Raw genomic sequence first — 21,156 nt, 5'->3', positions numbered from 1 at the left:
TATTTTTAGATTTAATGATTTAACAAATAGGGAATACGGAGTTGTTTTTCTAATGTTTTTCTATGAAAACTTATCATAATAAATATATTTTAAGTAATTTTACTTTACTAAATATATTTTTAAAATTTTATTCATTGAATTGAAATTTTATTTTCAATATCTAAAACATTTCACTTTTGAAGAATGTTAGTTAATTTGTTTGAAAATAATTTACTATCTGTTACTTCATTTCCATAATTAGTGTCAATTCTTTTTTTCTTGTATTTGATATGACAGAGACTATATCTTAATAGTATTAAAATAAAATAAATTAAAGTAGCTTAACTATTTTATATTTAATAAAAATTAATAAAGGTAATGAAAAATCATTAATTACTTGTTAATTTCTTCTCAAAATTGTATAATTTTTAAATAACATATATCTCCATTACACACTTTTTGTATGCCAACAAAAACTTTATGGTTATGTGTTAATTAATAAATATATCAGTGACTATTTTTGTAACACTTTCTTTCAAAAACTATTCACTCTTATCATAAATAAGTGTTTTTTAAATGGTCAATTCAATGAGTTCTATATCCATTTCTTCGAAATAATTAACTTTAATAAATGAATTCACCTTCTAACTTAATTTTTTTATATGATTTCAAATTTTAATTAATGCTTAATTAAATATTCAATAATATTTATTAATTTAAATGATATCGCATTATCCTTAGCATACAAATCATAGTTCCTAAAATTCTTTTAGTAGTAACTTATTATTTTATTTTTAATAATAAGCTATTAAAGTGCACATATTTATTTTTCATATTTAATTATTTAAATAATAGGAAATACGGAGTTAATTTTTATTATGAATATATTTAAATTAGTTTTACTTTATTAAAAAGAATTTCAAAATTTTATTTTCAATTATTCTGTTTAATATTTATACCATGTTTAAAAAAAAATGTTTGAAAATAAATTAGTATCTATTACTTCCTTTTTATATCAGTGTCAATTATTTATTTTCTATATTGAGATAAGGAAAAAAATTAAGAGTCTTCTAAATAAAAAATATTTTTAATTAATTTTCATAATTTTTTTAAAGAATAATATAAATTAGATAGTTTTCTAAACTATTTGAGTAAAGAACCTGGCGAATTATCTGTTTTAATATATAATTAAGTATTATCTATTAATTATAATTTTTTTTATAGTAAATATAATCCATTTCAGTATTATTTAACAACCCCCATAATCTCGCTATACACTAATATCTCAGATTTTTCTATATGATTCAGATCATTATTACAACTTTCTCAAACTTTTTTCTAAAATCAATTTATGTTATCAAAAGAAAAAAAATCAACCTATATATTATGTTTTTTATAATAATAATAATAATAATAAATATTGTTATTATGAGGAATGAGGTTTTATTTTTGTATTGGGAAGAAGCATTTTAAGAAGTAAAAAAGAGCAAATGAATGAAATAAATAGGAGCATCATCTTTAGTTATACGGTTAGTTAATTTGTGTTTCGCTTTTTCAAAAATGAAGAAGTGAGTATCAATTTTTCATCTGGAAAGATTATCTTTAAGAAACGTTACATCAACTTTTATTAATTTCTAATATTATTTTAAAAAGATGTTATTAATGTCTCAAAATATACAATACATATTATAATGGTATAACTAAAGATTACGTATTAATTAAAAGTACAACATTTAAAGAAAAATATCATTAAAGTATACATGACTAAAATTAAATTATATTTTACTTTAGGATTTAGGATATTACATCTAAATTAATATTAACATGTTCTCATCTACAACTTACAAACATTAATTAAAGCTAAAATATTTTAAAAAATTAAATTAAATAAAAATAGTTAAATTTCGTAAATAAAAAAGAGTTTGTTTTTAACAGAAGAATTGTGTTGGTAAAGAAGTGCATTTCTGTTGTTTTCTATAACTTATATGGATAATGATATTAGATAACTCTAATTTTTTATATAATCACATTACAACATTTAATATATATTTATTTTTAAATCTATCAGATCCATTATTTTCCAATCCTATATATATCCCTCCTACGTGCCTATGCTATCATAGCTATTTTACCTCATTTCAAAAATCAAATTCCAAGGTATATTTTTTTGTTTGTTTTAGATTCAATTTGTGAAACTTAGTGATTATAGTTGGTTGAACACTTTTAGTTGAACTTGAACTGAGGTTAATGTTTTTATCATTGATGATTATCTTTGTAGCTGCATTGCTTGGTTTAAGGGTCTTTAATTTTGTTGGTTTGACTTTGAATTTTTCAGGAAGATGAAGGGTTTTGTGTCTGTGTTTGTGGTGCTGGTGTTGTGTGGCTGTGCTGTTGCTAAAGAATGCACAAACATTCCAACGCAATCTCATACCTTAATGTATGAGCTATTGTCATCCAAGAATGAAACGTGGAAGGAAGAGATGATGTCTCACTTCCATTTGACGCCAACGGATGAATCTGCGTGGGCTGATTTGCTGCCGAGGAAGTTCTTGTCAGAACGACAGCAACATGATTGGGCGGTTATGTATAAGAAAATCAAGAACATGGGTGTGTTCCAGTCACCTGAAGGTTTTCTAAAAGACGTGCCTCTTGAGGATGTGAGGTTGCATGAGTATTCCATCCATGGCATAGCACAGCAAACAAACTTGGAGTATCTGTTGATGTTTGATGTGGACAGGTTGATTTGGAGCTTCAGGAAGACAGCTGGTTTACCTACTCCTGCTGCTCCTTATGGAGGGTGGGAAGAACCAGGATGTGAGCTTCGGGGTCATTTTGTTGGTTAGTTTATTTCATCCATCATTTTAGATGTCACTTTCTTTGTTTTTTTGCTAATTTCACTTTTGGTTTATCTGTATCACCAATCGTCATTTCACGAACTTTATGTGATTATTTTAATTTTGTAATTTTAGTCATTTTGTTAACGTGACGTTTGCTTATAGGAAGTGGTGGGGGATCAAATCAAGTTGTTTTTGTGCATGTCTATCTTGTGTACAGTTTAATGCTGTGTTTATACTCAGCTCTTACATTCTAATGAATTTTTAGTTGCTGGGGAATAGGGAGGAAGGTACTAAAAGGCCATCCAAGTAATAGCTTTGTGATTTGTTTTTTCATTCCAAGATTCAAAACGACAAATATGAACAAGTATCTTTTCCTTGTAAAGGTTTTTCTACTTCATTTTACTTGGAATTTTTATTCTTGGAACTAAACTACCATGCAAGTTATATTCTAGGTAGGATACGGATATGGTACGACGGTTACGGATACTTTGATAAGTATAATCTTCAGGAATATAGGACACTACACGGAATATGGATTTATATATTATATAATTATAAATTATAAAAATTGATAATAAAAATTTATTTGTGCATCATGAGAATCATCAAGATATATTTGTATATATAAGGTTTTCTATTAAGGATTCATTGGACTGAAGCGGGTTTGGGTTTGGTCGTAAGTTCAAAACTTCTGAAATATCCCTCACACACTAATATGTTGATACTCTAATGCAAGTTTGGTTCTCCCTGGTATTTTGGTGATCTTGCATCTGCCAAGCACACTAACCCTGCCTGGAACTTTTAACCTCTGCAATTTATTTTTCCTAGTTAATTTATGATTGTTTTCTACGTTGTGTAGGGCATTACTTGAGCGCATCAGCTCTAATGTGGGCCAGCACACAGAACGATAACCTGAAACAGAAAATGACATCTCTTGTTGCTGGTCTGTCTGCCTGTCAGGAGAAAATAGGAACGGGATATCTATCTGCATTTCCATCTGAGTTTTTTGATAGAGTTGAAGCTATTAAAGGAGTTTGGGCTCCATATTATACCATTCACAAGGTACTCTCAAAAGTCGATTTTGATAGTGAAAGTACTTTCGAACTTATGTTGTGGGATTTCAACTATTCAACTTTGACAGATTCTGGCTGGTCTCTTGGATCAATATACATTTGCTGGAAACTCTCATGCTCTAAATGTGGTAACATGGATGGTTGACTACTTCTACAACAGAGTGCAGAATGTAATAACAAAGTACACTATAAATAGACACTATCAATCACTGAACCAGGAAACTGGAGGAATGAATGATGTCCTTTACAGATTATACAGCATAACAGTAAGTTTATTGGTTTGTGTAATTTCTTTGGCTCTATTGTTGCCTTTGTTATTTGTTTGTGTAATTTCATTATTATAGCGCAAGGTACCTGCAAATATCAATTTGGAAGTAAAGTTGTCATGTTTTTCTATGCAGGAAGATTCTAAGCATATGCTTTTGGCTCAACTTTTTGACAAGCCGTGCTTTTTAGGGTTGCTTGCAGTGCAGGTAATGGTAACTGTGTTCTATATGACACAACACGATTGCTTTTTTAGTACTCATAGTATTATATAGTTGTGTCTGTAAGTTTGTAGAGGTTGAGGTTGTCATTCAAATTGATTGTAAATCAGTTGTATGACTGTTATAACTGTTGCCAGCTTTCAGATGTCTAAGTACATCTATAAAAATCATACAATCTACACCAGACAATTTTCATGTAAAATTTAATTGTTGCCTTCTTTCAATTTTAATTTTTTTTAGTAAAGCCTTAGTGAATGATATGGTTGTTGCCCTGTGACTTGGAGGTCATGAGTTCAAATCCTAAAATAGTCTCAGGGTTAAGTTAAGTTGGTCTAATCCATCTTCCCTAAAAAACAGATCATGTAAAGAGAAATCCATTTTCCTCTTTTTCTACACCACAAAAAGAGTGTATTTCGCTTGTATATTATTTATAATGTTATGCCGGCTTTCAAATGAAACAATTAGATATGTTGAAGTTGAACTTAAACTTTTTTATTCTGGTCTAAAAACTGTATCTAATTTGAACTTAAAACCCATGATTTAATTTCAAAATTCTCATTTCTCATGTAGGCTAATGACATAGCTGACATGCATGCTAATACGCATATCCCAATTGTTGTTGGATCACAAAGGCGATATGAAATCACAGGCGATCCACTTTCTAAGGTCAATTGCTTTACTTACATTGTAGATTACTGATATATGTAATTGTTTCCCTTAAAATTGCTTCAGTTACATTGAGTTTGAATGGAATTGTACTTTTTTTTTCTATTGCTTGGTGTTATATTATCTTTTTAGTTTTTGGCCTTTCAATATGTAATGCCTTGCACAATTAATCTATTCACTCGGTAATATAACTTCAAGAAAATAGTTATTCAAACAACTCCATTTATTTCCATGGGAATTCAGTCTTTCACAGTTTGAGAAGTAAAGTTGCACTCTGAATGATAGAAACAAAATACATAAATTGGTATTATCCTCCCTCTCATTTTAATTTAGTTATAGTAACTATATGGTCCATGTTTCAAATTTTACATCTCTTCTCTATTTATAATGTCTGTGTCCTTTTAACTTTTACTTTTGGTATGCATTATTTTTTCCTATATTGCTTCATTGCAAACTTTTGTATATCTGCTGTGTATCTGTCGTTCGAAGTTCAACTTAAAGGTCTATTCATATTATTTGTATGTTTGTTCCATGTTATTGGGTATGTTTTGTGTAGCTGTGTAGGAAGTAATCAGTTAGCCCAATATAACCTAACATTTTTCATGCCTTTCAACTTTCTGAGATTTGTTCTCATTTATTGTTATTAGGATATTGGGACATTCTTTATGGAAACCATAAACTCTTCTCACAGCTATGCAACTGGAGGGACATCTGTCGGCGAATTCTGGTATTAAGATGTTGCCTTTTTTTAGTTTCTGTTTTTTCGTATGCATTTGAAATCTTTCATTTAATAATTATTTGCTGCTAGGGCGTCAAGCAGAAGTGTTTAGTTCTTGCAGTAGCTCATAATCAACTCCATATGTTTTGCTTAACTCCTTTTTTCTATTTTTTTCATAGGAGAGATCCTAAGAGAATAGCAGATACCTTAAAAACAACAGAGAATGAAGAATCGTGCACGACTTATAATATGTTAAAGGTACAGCCATTTGTTCATCATTTTATTACCTCGTTATGAAATGCTTGAGATGTTAAAAACGTATCTATGAAAGTTTTCGTAGTTATGTAAAGAACAAAACTTACATATTGTACCATACATAGGTACTCTAGCTGCTATTCTCCAATCAATTTGGAGTTTCACTTTCGCAATTTAAATTTTATTAAATAGATCGTATATTACCAAGGTGTAACTTTAAATTTGATACTGGATTCTCCTTATTTAAATTGTCCAAACAGAGAACTTATTTTCACATGGGAACTCGTCAGAACATGTTCATTATCTATGTTTTTACTCTATATGTCTGTGTTGTTTCCGTTGTCTTAGTACAAGTTAACAATTTCAGGTTTCACGCCACCTGTTTAGATGGACCAAAGAAGTCTCTTATGCAGACTATTATGAGCGTGCATTAATCAATGGAGTGCTCAGCATTCAAAGAGGAACAGATCCTGGAGTGATGATTTATATGCTTCCACTAGGTCTTGGCGTTTCCAAGGCTATAACATTCCACGGTTGGGGAACACCATTTGACACTTTCTGGTGCTGCTATGGAACGGGTGTGCATTTGCTGTTAATATACTTTCCAGACTGCTTCATATTTTTTTTTCAACTTCACCATACTCTTATACTCATTTGTTCTAAATTCACCCTTTTTGTTTGTTAGGAATTGAATCATTCTCAAAGTTGGGGGATTCTATATATTTCGAAGAAGAAGGGAAAAATCCTACACTTTACGTCATTCAGTACATATCAAGCTCATTTAATTGGAAATCTGGAAAACTTTTGCTCAATCAGACAGTTGTTCCAGCTGCTTCATGGGATCCTTACTTACGAGTGACATTTACGTTTTCTCCATTTGAGGTAACTGTGATATTGTTTTATGGGTTGTGGCATCTTTCACTCAGCTTAATATTCACCTTAGATACCTTTTAGAGTAAGAGTCTTCATAATCTGGGCAAGATTCACACTGTTTCTGTCGTAAAGCCTTCTGCACTAATGATTTTATTTTTCAATGTGTTAAATCCTTTTCATAACTCTTTGTTTGATGCAGAAAGTACTTAGTGATGATGAGAATACTTGGAGTGCATTGAACTTTCGACTGCCTACTTGGACTAGTCTAGATGGTGCCAAGGGGATATTAAATGGTGAAACTTTGTCTCTTCCAGCTCCAGGTGTGAATCTCTCTTTACTTCCTTTTTATTATCCAAAAGCAGAGATTCTATTGCTTATCTGATTTTACACACATGCACGCAAGTTGCTAAAATGTTGGACCACCAAATAAAAATAATGAGTGCTACCAACACACTTAAACAAGTGAGAACTGTCAAATTTTTGGTTATCTAATTAATTTTGACTAATAACATAGAATGTGCTGGAAAGTGTATTTCTCAAAAAGAAATAAGTTCTTTTGCACCAAATACATCCACTAGTAAACTGTATATATTTGTGAATATTTGAACAGAAAAAATTAACAAATGAAACATTACGAATGTTCTATTTTGTGGCCTCTAGGAAATTATTTGTCAATCACAAGACAGTGGAGTGCTAGTGACAACCTGACCCTTCAGTTGCCCCTTACCACAAGAACAGAGGCCATAAAAGGTAGCTTCACAGGATAATCTGGATACTGATATTTTTTCTGTCAGAGCATATATTTCTAACAAAAAAGTTGTTATATCACTGATAGTGTTTATGAACTGAATCCAGATGACAGGCCTGAATATGCATCTATTCACGCAATTCTTTATGGTCCTTATCTTCTTGCCGGTCATACCCTCGGTGGTGATTGGGACCTTAAATCTGGGGCTAATACTTCCGAATGGATAACTCCTATTCCAGAAAGTTACAATAGTCAACTAGTTTCTTTTTCCCAATTCTTTGAAAATTCAACTTTTGTTTTAGTAAATTCAAACCAATCACTTGGAATGCAAAAGTTTCCTGAATCTGGAACAGACTTGGCTCTTCAGGCAACTTTTAGGCTTGTCCCAAAAGAATCTTCCTCAAAGTTTTCAACATTGGCAGATGCTAATGATAGATCAGTAATGTTAGAACCATTTGATCTTCCTGGAATGAATGTGATTCACCAAGGAGCAGATAAACCTCTTCTCATTGTAGATTCTTCAGATGGCAAGCCATCTTCTGTTTTTCTTGTGGTACCAGGATTGGATGGAAGAAATGAAACCATATCTTTAGAATCACAGAGTGACAAGGGCTGCTATGTGTATAGTGGTTTGAGCTCTAGTGCAGGAGTCAAACTCAGTTGCAAATCTGATTCTGATGCTACGTTTAACCAAGCAACAAGCTTTATTTCTCAAAAAGGATTGAGCCAATACAATGCTTTGAGTTTTGTGGCTAAAGGCTTAAACAGAAACTTTCTTTTGGAGCCCTTATTCTCATTCAGAGATGAACATTATACAGTTTACTTCAACCTTAAAGGTTGATACAATTTCTGCATTTCCTTTAAAATAAACACTGCTATATGAATTTGTGCATAAAGTTTCAAGCAATCATTATTATAAAATGAAAATAGTTGATGAATATCTTCCAGTGTTTTGTGCTTTCTTATTAATTAAATTAAGACTGAAAGTAGTAAATAGGAAGTCAGATGCAATTAGATCATAACCTTTTTGTGGCTAAATTCCCTATCTACACCATTTACACTTTTATTTCTCTATCTAGCACTTTTTTGTTTTTATTTCTCTATCTAGCACTCTTTTGTTTTTATTTTCTTATCTAGCACCCTTTTATTTTTTATTTCTCTATCTAACACTATTTCAAAAATAAATAAATAAATAATAAATTATTATCTTTTTGATAATTTTAATTTTGAATGCATTAAAAAATAAATATTTTTAATGTTTAAAATAGTTAGAAATATAATTAATGAATAAATAAATGAGTTTTTACAAAATAAAAATAAAAAATTAATAAATTTAAAATGTTTAGTTTAAAAATATTTTTTTAAGAATGAAGAAAATAAAAAATTAAATCCTACAACAACATAAAAGATGAATCTATAAACATAAATTAGTATTTATATTTATTATTATTGATGATGTAATCATGTTAATTTCCTGTAAAAAATACATGACATAATTATAAAAAAAATCAAAGTCAATTAGTATTAATTAATAGTAGACACACAAATAATATTGAAGTGTCTACCATGCAAAATCCTAAAAAAAATAATACAAATGTCACACTTAATGCTTAAAAATGAGAAGAAGAAAAATGCAAAAATAAATAAGTCTAGAAAATAAAAACAGCAACAATAAAATAAAAACAAAAAACAGAAATAAATAAAGAATGACAGAAAAAAATAATAATAACTAAAATCCTAAAAGAAATAAAATAAAGGTAAAACAAAATAAGATAAAGATAAAAGATATAATAAAAAATCCAAATAAGATAAATATAAGAGGTATAAGACGATACTAAATAAGTATATGTTGATCATAAAAAGGAAAATAAATGAAAGATGATCATTCATTTAATATTTTCTTCAATAGTACATTAAATAGTTTGTGCAAAATGAAACATAATTAATGACGAGAAGTGCACAATCCAGTAATGTTGGGACAAGTTCTTTATGTGTATCTGGTGTTTTACAATATGAAATTTTTTTTGTTAGATCATGTTGTTCTCTTATGTCTATATCAGTCCTTATTCAACTTGATTTTTCTATAATTATGTTCTGTATTTTTTACTTGAAATTAATATGATTACATCAATAATAATAAAAAAAATATTAATTTATGTTTATAGATTCAACTTTTATGTTGTTGAGAGTTTAATTTTTTATTTTCTTCCTTCTTAAGAAAAAAATATTTTTATTTTGTAGAAACTCATTTCTTTATTCATTAATTATATTCCTAACTATTTTAAACATTAAAAATATTTTTTTTTAATGCATTCAAAATTAAAATTATAAAAAAAATATTATTTATTTATTTATTTTTGAAATGGTGTTAGATAGGAAAATAAAAAGTAAAAGAGTGTTAGATAAGAAAATAAAAACAAAAGGGTGCTAGATAGGAAAAGAAAAACAAAAGGGTGTTAGATAGGAAAATAAAAACAAAAGAGTGTTAGATGGAGAAATAAAAATGTAAATGGTGTTAGATAGGAAATTTACCCTCTTTCTGTTCGTTCTAGATAACATAAGTATCTCATTACTCGGAATAGGTTTGTTTGTATAATGATTAGGTAAGTTAGCCAAATTCTTTAAGTTCGGTTTGGATATGTTTACATTTTATAAGAAAATTAAATACATTAAATTTGAATTTATCTTATTTTTTACTTTTGTTAATGTAATTCAAATTTATTAAATTTTAATTGCAATGTTTTAATTACTATTTAAAAAATATAAATAGTTAATATTAAACAATTGTTAACAATTCAAGAGTATCAATATTGATAATTTTTTTAATATATTATAGTTAATCTTTTTTTGTTAAAATATGTTAACAAAGTGATCTTTTAATTAGTGTTAACTGAAATTGTTTTTAGTTAATATGAATAATAACTATTTAAGGTGACAATGATTGGTCGTTATTTTTAATTGTTAACTGAAATTTATCTTACTAACTTTTTTATGTATGTCAATTGAAAAATTCTCTTGACAAAAACAATTTTAGTTAATGTTAGCTGAAAATTAAGACGTTAGAAAAAAATTAATAAAGAATAACATTAGTTTCTGATGAGGAAATTTGCAGAAAAAAATAACTAATAAAAAAACTTAATTCACATGTATCAAAAGTTGTTTCTCTAAGATAGTTGAAAAAATTTAACTGCTAATAACTAGAAATAAGATTAGTTTACAATAATAACAACAAAATATTCATCACAATATAAGTAATCAATTGAAAAGCAATCTTCCCAAAGTTGTTATGAAAATTTTAACTATGGTTGATAAGAAATAACATCAATCTATTTAGAATATAAATGTAATATGTGAGTGCTAAACAGCTAAATTCAGTGATTCATGTTGTGAGTGCTAATTCACGTGTAGTGTCTGTATACCGTCCCTTCTCCAAATTAATTTTTGGCAACATGCATTTAAACTCAACTGCATTCCATTCTTCACAATTAATGACTCTACTTCACTCATTTTCTAATAAACTACAATACAATATACTTTACTCTTACAATCGTAGTTATGATGCAAGATGTTGGTCACCACACAGCATAACAAAATACGTTCAATTCCCCAAATCACATCATCCACATTTTCAATCAAAAAACCATAGCATTGGTTCAATTCAAATTCATGGAGATTTTAAACATAGCCTTCTACTTTATTTTACAAAACGAAATAAAGTGAGATGGTTAAGAATTCATACGAGATTGATGATTAGAAAAGTGTGAATGGGATGAATCAGTGTGGGAAATTGACAGAGCAATAATTAGCAAGCTTTGAGTGGCTTTCCACAGAGGCAATCGTTGTAGGCAAATGAGGAGGCGTCGGTGTTGCCGTAAGCACTTGGAATCGGGCCGCAGAGGTGGTTGTGGCTAAAGTCCACGTATCCGATGTACGAAGCAGAAGACATGGATTTGGGTATTGGACCTTTCAGGTTATTATACGATAAGTCCAGTAACGTGAAATAGCATGAACCGCCAAACGCGTCTGGTATAGTACCCTCTAACATGTTGTGGCTCAAGTTCAACTCGCTAATACCCGAGCCCAACAGGCTCGCTGGTATGCTTCCAGAAAGCCTGTTAGAATCCAACTTCAACGTCGACAGAACCGCCATCCGGCCCAAATCTTCAGGGATGGGCCCAGATAAATGGTTATTTGACAGATCAAGATCCACGAGACGGTATATGTGACAGATTGAGGCCGGGATAGGCCCACTAATTTGGTTTCCACTTAAAAGGGCCCGACTCAGCATCTGAAGCTGGCCCACGTTCAGTGGGATGGGCCCGGAGATCTTGTTGTTACGAAGGTCTAGATGCATCAAACTGGTCAATCTCGTTAACGTCACCGGGATTTCGCCGGCGATGAGGTTATCGGCGCCGCTTAACAGAGTCAGATGCAGAAGCTTCCCGATGTCGGCGGGGAGAGTTCCAGATATGCGGTTTCCGGTGAGGTCGATGATGCGGAGGAAGGAGAGGGTGGAGATGCAAGGCGGGATCTCGCCGGAGATTCCCTGCCAGTCGGTGATGATGAGGCTGGAGAGGTAAGTGAGCTTGCAAATCTGCGGCGAGATGTATCCGGAAATATATTCGGGACGGTATGGCTTCTCGAACGTGGTGTAAACAGGACCGGCGCGGAGGCTGATTTCGGCGACGCGGCGAGAGTTGCGGTCGCAGGAGATGCCGCGCCAGTTGTTACAACAGTCGGCGCCGGTCCAGGATTTGAATATTCCGTCGTGAGATTCATGGAGAGCGGATTTGAAGTCCAGCAGCACCGCCAGGTCTGACGGCGGACACGAGTGAACGGCAGAAGAAAGTGAGAGAAGTAACAGCAGCGTTAACGGCGTGAACCAGAGTACGGCCATTGTGGTTTTAGAAAGGAGAGAAAGAGAGAATCTAGAGATGGGCGATGTGCATGCATGAGAGTCATGGACCTCACTGATATCACTATTTATACTGAATCTCGCGATTTTCACTACACAATAATTATGTATTAACTTGTTAAAAAAGTTGCTGCCACAATGCTCAGCACCACAATTTAATAATTGAATAGGGAAATCCTGCTCCTGCACCTGCACTCTATGCCTTAGTCAACTTAATTTTTTTTTCATTGTGAAATTCAATAATTGAATGATCCTATGTCATAGTCAACCTAATTTGTTTTTTTGTTTTTTTTTCTTCTAATTATCATATTAAAAAATTAAAAAATATAAATTTGGATATATAATTCAACCTTTTTTAAATTTTTCTGCAGTATTTCTACCTCAAATTAGTTATCACTTCTGATGTTGGAACAAGACTTTCTTTTGTGATTGAAAACTAACGTGAATTTTATTAGTTTAGAAACAGAGGATTACAACAGCTATTTAATCTCTAGAAAAATCAATCTCTCACACTGATATTTAGTTCTGTTTACAACCTCTAAGCAAAACTAATCTAACTAACTCTAACAACTTCTTACTGTTAATGCCACAACAGCATGGTGTTAGTTACAAGGCTACTAAAACTATGCTTTAGTAGCACAACCATCAGATAACTTGCACTACAACAACACACCTCCTAGTACAAGTTATCCAAGCTTTCCATTCCCATAAGCTCCTTCAATTCCTCAAACCTCACTCTCTTAAGAGGTTTGGTCAGTATGTCAGCCAACTGAACCTCGGTTCTACAATGCTCCACATCAAGCTTGTCTTCATTCACTTGTTCTCTAAGAAAATGATACCTCCTCTCAATGTGCTTGCTCCTGCCATGACTAACAGGGTGTTTTGCAAGATCAATTGCAGACTTGTTATCAATCAGCAGCTTCACCTTGGTACTGTCACAAATCCTCATTTCTTCCAATAGCATTTTGATCCACATAGCTTGACAAGCAGCATATGATGCAGCTACATACTCTGCCTCACACGATGACAAAGCTACCACATCCTGTTTCTTTGAGCTCCAGCATATCAATGCCTTCCCAATCATGAACAAATACCCAGCAGTACTCTTCTTATCATCCACATCACCTCGCCATGATCGGTAGTTCCTTTTATAAACCTCAAAATTCTCTTGACTGCAAGCAAGTGGCATGACCTTGGCTGTTCCATGAATCTGCTCAATAACCCAACACTATGACTGATATCAGGTCTAGTGTTGCACAAGTATCTCAGTGAACCAATGATCTGTTTGTACAGTGTAGCATCTACAAGCTCCCCTGGTGATTCTCTGCTCAGTTTCAAACCAGTCTCCATGGGTGTAATAGCTGGATTGCAGTTTGCCATTTTGAACCTCTTCAAAATGTCTTCAGCATACTTCTTTTGATGAAGAAAGACCCCTCTGTCAGTGAATTTAAATTCCATCCCTAGAAAATATGACAAATTTCCTAGATCACTCATCTCAAATTCCTTCATCAGACTTGAACTTCATATTTTCTTGCTCATTTGCACCTGTGATCAGTAGATCATCCACATAAAGACATAGGATTATATGATCAGACTTACTAGAGCCCTTCACATATACTCCATGTTCTGAAACACACTTAGTGCATCCTGCCTTTATCAGAAAACTATCAATCCTCTTATTCCAAGCTCTTGGAGCTTGTTTCAGCCCATACAGTGCCTTCTTGAGCCTATACACTTTGCTCTCTTGACCCTTAACTTCAAAACCTGGTGGCTGCTTCACATAGACTTCCTCTTCTAATGGACCATTCAAAAATGCAGATTTTACATCCAGTTGATGCAAATTCCATCCATACTGTGTTGTTATTGCTACCAAAATCCTGACAGTTTCTAGTCTAGCTACTGGTGCATATACCTCATTAAAGTCAATACCTGCCCTCTACAGAAACCCCTTTGCTACCAACCTTGCCTTATACTTTGCAATCTCACCATTTGGCCTCAGCTTCAGCTTGTAAACCCACTTTACATCAATTGCCTTCTTCTCAGTTTGTGACACAAGTACCCAAGTCTTATTCTTCTCAATAGCTGCCAATTCCTCTTTCATAGCATCTAGCCAATTTGAATCTCTCATTGCTGATTCGAGATTTATTGGTTCTGATTCAGCTAACATGTTTTCCTCAAGTAATTCACCCTCTTGGCCTATTGCTTGATCAGGAAACACATCATACTCTGTCAATCTTACTGAAGGTACCCTTGTTCTAGTTGATCTTCTGACCACTGGTTGTTCAGGTCCAGTTTCAGTACCAACCCTGATAGGATTCTCTTCAGCATCACAGTCATCAAGAGTGGCTCTAACTGTAGGTGGTACAATTTCTCTCTGTGTTGAATTTTCATTCCAGCACCAGCCTCTTGCCTCATCAAATTGTACATCCCTACTCTTGACCATCTTGTGATCTGTTGGTGAATACAATTTGTAAGCACCAGTTGAGTGATAACCAACGAACACCATTGTTTGACTTCTATCATCCAACTTTTTTCTCAATTGTTCTGGTACATGTCTATAGCACAGTGAGCCAAACACCCTAAAGTGACCAACACTTGGCTTCTCACCAGTCCATGCTTCATAAGGTGTCACACCTTGCAGCTTCTTTGTAGGACTTCTATTCAGAATGTACACTGCAGTAGCAGCAGCTTCTGCCCAGAACCTCTTTGGCATTCCTTTTCCATTGAGCATACTTCTAGCCATATTCATTATGCTCCTATTCTTCCTCTCAACAATGCCATTATGTTGTGGTGTGTATGGAGCTACAATCTCATGAATTATGCCCTCATTCTCACAGAATTTGGCAAATTCAAGGGAAGTGTATTCACCTCCACCATCAGATCTCAATTTCTTAATGCTACAACCACTGTCCTTCTCAACAAGTAGCTTAAATTTCTTGAACTGTGGGAAGGTGTCACTCTTTTTCTCAATCATATATATCCACACATGTCTAGTGTACTCATCAATGAAAGTGAAAAAATAGTGATTACCTCCAATAGATTGAGCCTCCATAGGACCACACAAATCAGAATGTACAACTTGCAATTTCTGTGATGATTTCATGGGTAAATCATGCTTGAATGCCTTTCTTGCAGACTTAGCAATGCAGCATTCTTTGCAAAGTTGTCTTGGAACCTGAATTTTAGGAAGACCAGTCACCATACCCTTTGCATTCAACATGCTCAGGTTCCTAAAATTCAAATGGCCATATCTATGATGCCATGTCCAATTCTGATCATCAGCAACAGTGGTAACAAAACATTTGTGATCAATCATGTTAATGCACACTTTGAAGGTTTTGTTACTTGACAGTGGAGCTTTAAGAACCAATCTCTCTTTTGAATCAAACAGCTTCATTTCTTTATCCACCATCTTCACTGTATAATTCTTCTCAAGTAATTGACCAACACTAATCAAGTTACTCCTCATGCGTGGCACATACAACACATCTGTGATGATAGCCTCTTTGCCATCCTTCCTCTTCACCATGATGCTTCCAATGCCCTCAGAATTCACTGGACTATTGTCTGCAAATCTGATTCCTCTAGAACTAGATTCATCCAGATCTACAAACCAACCTCTGTTTCCAGTCATGTGGTTGCTGCAACCTGTGTCTAGGTACCACACATTTGATGTGTCATCATCCAATTGTGTTGTAGCCATCAACATTGCATCATCTGAGTCACTTTCTGCCAGCTGAGCCTCATCTTTTCCTTGATTGTTTGATCCTTTACTTGGACAATCTCTTGCATAATGACCATACTTTTCACAACAAAAACATTTGACCTCATTCAGATCCTTCTTCTTTGGATTCTTACTACTAGAAGCACCTTTGTTCTTGGCATCATTCTGATTCTTTGAACATTTGTTCTCAGATTCAGTATTACCCTTCTTCTTTTTCCACTTCTCTTTGTTCTTCTTGAACCATGAAGCCTCATCTTTGACTTTCTTGGTGAATTTTGCTTGCAAAGCCTGATCTATTCCCTTCTCTGTTTTCCTCTGCTTCAGCCTCATCTCATGAGCTTCCAGAGTAGCTTGTAACTCCTCAAGCTTCATAACAGAAAGATCCTTAGACTCTTCAATTGCAACTACAATGTGATCAAAATTTGCAGTTAAGGCCCTCAACACCTTCTCAATCTTCTGCAAACCAGTGACCGTTTCACCACATGTTTTCATCTGATTGGTCAAGACTACCAATCTTGAAAAGAATTCTGATATGGCTTCACCTTCTTTCATATTCAACACCTCATACTGCTTCCTCAAAGCCTGTAACTTCACCTTCTTTAACTTTTCATCACCTCCATAGAGCCTTTTTAGAGTCTCCCATGCTCCCTTCGCCGTTTCTTCCTCAATGATCTTCTCAAAGACATTACCATCAACGCATTGATGTATGATGAACAAAGCCTTTCCATCTTTCTTCTTCATATCATGATGCAAGGTTCTTGCAGCCTCATTGGTATCTGCTGCCAATTCTGCAACTCCATCATTCACAATTTCAAGCACATCTTGAAATCTGAATATGACCTTCATCTGCGCACACCACCGATCATAATTCTCACCTTTGAACACCGGAAGATTCGCTGGAAATTGGGAACTCGTCGTACTTTGATTTGCCATTGCGGAAATTGGATCTTAACCAATGCTCTTGATACCAGTTTGTTGGAACAAGACTTTCTTTTGTGATTGAAAACTAACGTGAATTTTATTAGTTTAGAAACAGAGGATTACAACAGCTATTTAATCTCTAGAAAAATCAATCTCTCACACTGATATTTAGTTCTGTTTACAACCTCTAAGCAAAACTAATCTAACTAACTCTAACAACTTCTTACTGTTAATGCCACAACAGCATGGTGTTAGTTACAAGGCTATTAAAACTATGCTTTAGTAGCACAACCATCAGATAACTTGCACTACAACAACATTATTTATTATTCATTCTTTTGAAAGTCAGGAAAACTATTTATTTTGATGTCATTCTTATTTGTTGTATTTTTTTAACAAATAAGTAAAACTATTTATTGAATAGTGGCGTATAAAACTAAAGTACCATCTAAAACCAAGTTAATGAAAACAAAAACTTTGAATTTAATCTACAAGGATACAGTATATGTTGTATAATTTATTCTGATAGTAACTAGAGTTAGATCTATTGGTTAGGTTTTTGTTGTTTTTTATCATTTAGGAAGAATCCGACCACCAAGTATAGAACACAATTTTCCATAAAACCTAGTCTCGAGATTCTATTTAAGTGTTATTTTAATATAATAGATTATCAATGGTAGACAGATAAACTAGAAAAGAATTAATAATGAAAATGGAAATGCAAGATAAGATTTCAGGAAGACATAAAATTCAGAAAACACATAGACTACTATTTAAGCTGATATTTTGGTCAACATGTTTGATTACAGAAAGACGTAGGAAACTTCAAAAATGCCATGCTATAGCGTTAAGTTTTTAGGTATGGATCCGTTTTTAAAGGAAAAATACCTTGTTGCCATGTTCCTCATAACATGGATTTGCTCTTTTTTTTTTTACTTTTAAAGTCATCATAATTCACAAAAGACTAGGCCTGCAGATCACACATGTGTGCAAAACCTAAAACTTTAAATCCTAACAATCATAAAAAAAAATGGATATTCAATCCGTGCTTATTATAAAAAAAAAAACACTTAACATTTCCAAATTTAAATAATTTTCTTGGTGACTTACATCTAAAACTGTTTAAGAAATTAATTTTAATAAATATGCTAGTTTAATACATAGCACCGTGTTTGCTTCAGGGCATTTAGTGTAGGTACGGGGAAAAAAAGTTCTTGTGTTTGTATTCACTAATTTTGCAAGAAAGGCAATTACAAATTTGCTTTAAAAGTTGTTTTTCGAGCTCCTTTATTGTTGAGTGAGAAAAAAAGAAGGGGAAAGCTAGAGTGGAAGTTATGAGATTAGACATTTACCTCTTGTTTTGTCCAACTTTTATAGGAATTTTTTTTACCATTGAGCTTGTGCATGCATAAAGCTGTTAATGCTTAATTCAATAAGAGCTTTATTAGAAAGTGGACTTTAAGCCTAACTCAACCCCATAAAACCGGCTCATAGGGTTGAGGTTTGCACCCACTTATATATAATGAAAGGCTCTAATCTCTAGTCGATGTAGGATCTCCAAAAAACTTCACCATGGAGTAGTTACATGGTATTAAAAATTCGTGAATGTGTGGATTTGCTGCACACTTGCACTGCTTCTTTCCTCCATTGTTATTTATTTCCTTTGGTTCTCATTGTTGAGCTCTTATTTTAGTGGTTCCTGATGATTTGTCTTTTATTTGAAGGTTGTGTTGTGTTCAACAAATTGTGGTTGCATTAAATAAGTAAGTTCCCAAACTATTTTACTTATGTATATTTTAAGTTTATTTTGAAATGTTTTGAGTTGATGTGGTCATAGTTTATATGACTCAAACCAACATTAAGTTCATATTTTTGAAAGTCATAATCAATTACAACTACCAACATAATGGAATATACTTCATAAACGATTATTTATATAGCATAATCGATAATATGTTTTTTCAGTATATATAATTGATTATGCTAAGATCGATAATTAATATAGCTTTAGGGTATAATTCATTGCGTTGTTTTATGTATGTCAAATACAACCTTGAACAAAATCTATTGTATGTTGAAGATTCACATATTACATGTGTGCCTGACATTATCATGTTCTCTGCGTGCAAAATAATGAATTGCGCCTCTTTGTGTTGAATATATATTGAATGTTGAGGATGCATCAATTAGATGTTGTGTCATTACTATATTTTAATAGTTGAAAATGCATGGATGAGATGTTGTGTGGCTACCACATGAAGCCACATAATCGATTAAGGAAGTAAAAACATGTTAAATACATTAAAATTGAGAGTTGAAATATTTATTTTTGTAAATTAATATCTCATAACAACTATTAGAATAAATTTAAATTTGATGGACACTATTAAGTAACATCTAATCAATATAATTAAACGTAACTTCAAGTTTTTGACCAACGCATTGTCAAAAATTCTTTTTATAATACATTTAGGTAAAACTCTCATTCCTTTATTATTTTCAGATAAATAACATACAATTTAATAAGATAAGAGTTGAGATATATCTACACAGTATTGTTATATATGTTCTTTTGAAGGTCCAATCTACGTTCAATTATCTTTTAATTCAAAATTTTACATTTTTACAATTTTTATTTTACATTCTTTATCTTTTAATTATATAATTCAAATAAAACATTAATGCAAGAGGATATTTTATTCTTTACTTTTTTAATTTATTATCAATATTATGCACTTTTTTTTATAATTGAAGAATGAATTTCAATTGAGAAAATTTACGTTTTTTTTGTGTAAGTTAAATGATATATTACGAAAATAGATAAAAAAAAATTTATTGTGTAGGTAAGTCGTATCAACGTGTCACAACTTAATCCAACTGAAATTAATAAAAATTGGTGATATGGAACATAAGGCCTTACACTTACACATTTCTCCTCTATCATTTTAACTTTTAAATAACTAAAATTAATTAAATATGTTTAAAGATATATAAAACTAAACTGCATAATTGATAAATTACAATATAAAAGATTGTAAAAGAATGTTGTTTTCAAATAAACCCTTAATGGGCTGGACCCAACAGTGCTCGCAAATCATAAGCCCAATAAATTCATTGTTGTCCGTTATATAGAGAGTACCACGACAATATATGACATGGAATTCAGCAATCTGGAACTTGGGAACAAAGTTATTACTCGAGACTGTGAGAAAATGGCTAGGTAAAGAACAATATTAATTATCATAATATTTTAGGCTTAATTTGTGTTGTTAAACTGATTTCTTGTACAAACGTTTTCATTTCTTAACCTCATTCAATCTATTCTAAATCACACACAATTTAAAAAACATTAACAACCAAATAAGTTTTTTTCAGGATTTTTTACTTATTATTTTGTATGGTTTAACTATGAATATAAAATAAATATAAATATTTATTTTAAAAATAGAAATAAATATAATTAAACTCAGATTCCAATGAAAGCGTAATGAATAAAGATTGTAGTTAGCTAGCTAGGTTGGGTTTCATAAATGTAAATGTTGTGTGGGGTCAATTTCTGAAATCAGATAGCAGAAAGTCCTCCTAGTGAAATTAATTCTCATACAGTACTACTGCACTTATTATGCATACAATTTATTTTAATAATGTTTTAAAAAAATATTAATTTGTTATTCTCTTTTCTTTATTTTTTGTAAAAAATATTAAATTATAGTCATAACGGAAGAGTAAATAATAATTCAACTACCTAAATATTAGATTGATAATTATTTATAAATTGTTTACCGTAGTGAACACATCCTTTTAACAACTACTATGATAGTTTCTCTAGATTTTTAAAGCTAATTATCACATCTCGTTCCTATGTTATAAGTCTCCAAATTCTCATTAGTCTGAAATAGTGATGGCAGATGATTGTTGTTACTTGAGGTGTCAGTCTAACTGAGATATCAAGTTGCATAAAA

At 32.1% G+C, this 21,156-nt stretch overlaps 2 protein-coding genes across 5 annotated transcripts; one reads left to right on the top strand and one right to left on the bottom strand.

Moving 5' to 3' along the window:
* The first annotated feature begins 2,078 nt into the window (after positions 1 to 2,078).
* Positions 2,079 to 8,572, top strand: LOC137831307 (uncharacterized). Of its 4 annotated transcripts, none has more exons than XM_068638936.2 (13): positions 2,079 to 2,136; positions 2,315 to 2,817; positions 3,676 to 3,878; positions 3,958 to 4,155; positions 4,291 to 4,362; positions 4,945 to 5,040; positions 5,688 to 5,767; positions 5,938 to 6,016; positions 6,381 to 6,591; positions 6,699 to 6,895; positions 7,086 to 7,206; positions 7,547 to 7,636; positions 7,742 to 8,572. In XM_068638936.2, the coding sequence occupies exons 2-13, from the start codon at positions 2,319 to 2,321 to the stop codon at positions 8,473 to 8,475; spliced, it is 2,580 nt and encodes an 859-aa protein (XP_068495037.1). In that variant the 5' UTR covers positions 2,079 to 2,136; positions 2,315 to 2,318; the 3' UTR covers positions 8,476 to 8,572. The 4 variants fall into 4 exon arrangements, with proteins under 4 accessions (XP_068495037.1, XP_068495047.1, XP_090153972.1 ...); XM_068638946.1 differs by lacking the exon at positions 2,079 to 2,136 and adding an exon at positions 2,139 to 2,222; XM_090297846.1 differs by lacking the exons at positions 2,079 to 2,136; positions 2,315 to 2,817 and adding an exon at positions 3,000 to 3,103.
* A 2,687-nt stretch (positions 8,573 to 11,259) lies between these two features.
* On the bottom strand, positions 11,260 to 12,597 carry LOC137831781 (uncharacterized). The gene has a single exon (XM_068639593.2). It carries the CDS (start codon positions 12,529 to 12,531, stop codon positions 11,437 to 11,439), a length of 1,095 nt encoding a protein of 364 aa, XP_068495694.1. The 5' UTR covers positions 12,532 to 12,597; the 3' UTR covers positions 11,260 to 11,436.
* Positions 12,598 to 21,156: the final 8,559 nt, after the last annotated feature.

Source organism: Phaseolus vulgaris, chromosome 11 (genome assembly GCF_051622355.1).
Source record: "Phaseolus vulgaris cultivar YP4 chromosome 11, ASM5162235v1, whole genome shotgun sequence".
NCBI lineage: Eukaryota > Viridiplantae > Streptophyta > Magnoliopsida > Fabales > Fabaceae > Phaseolus > Phaseolus vulgaris.
Note: the sequence above shows the minus strand (reverse complement) of the source record. Positions and strands in the feature narration are given on the sequence as shown.

Excerpts from the sequence above, each read along its gene's own strand:
- LOC137831307 (XM_068638936.2), top strand. The coding sequence starts at position 2,319 with ATGAAGGGTTTTGTGTCTGTGTTTGTGGTGCTGGTGTTGTGTGGCTGT. Across the intron at positions 6,592-6,698 it reads CTGGTGCTGCTATGGAACGG|GAATTGAATCATTCTCAAAG; the intron begins GTGTGCATTTGC and ends TTTGTTTGTTAG. Across the intron at positions 6,896-7,085 it reads TTACGTTTTCTCCATTTGAG|AAAGTACTTAGTGATGATGA; the intron begins GTAACTGTGATA and ends TGTTTGATGCAG.
- LOC137831781 (XM_068639593.2), bottom strand. The coding sequence starts at position 12,531 with ATGGCCGTACTCTGGTTCACGCCGTTAACGCTGCTGTTACTTCTCTCA.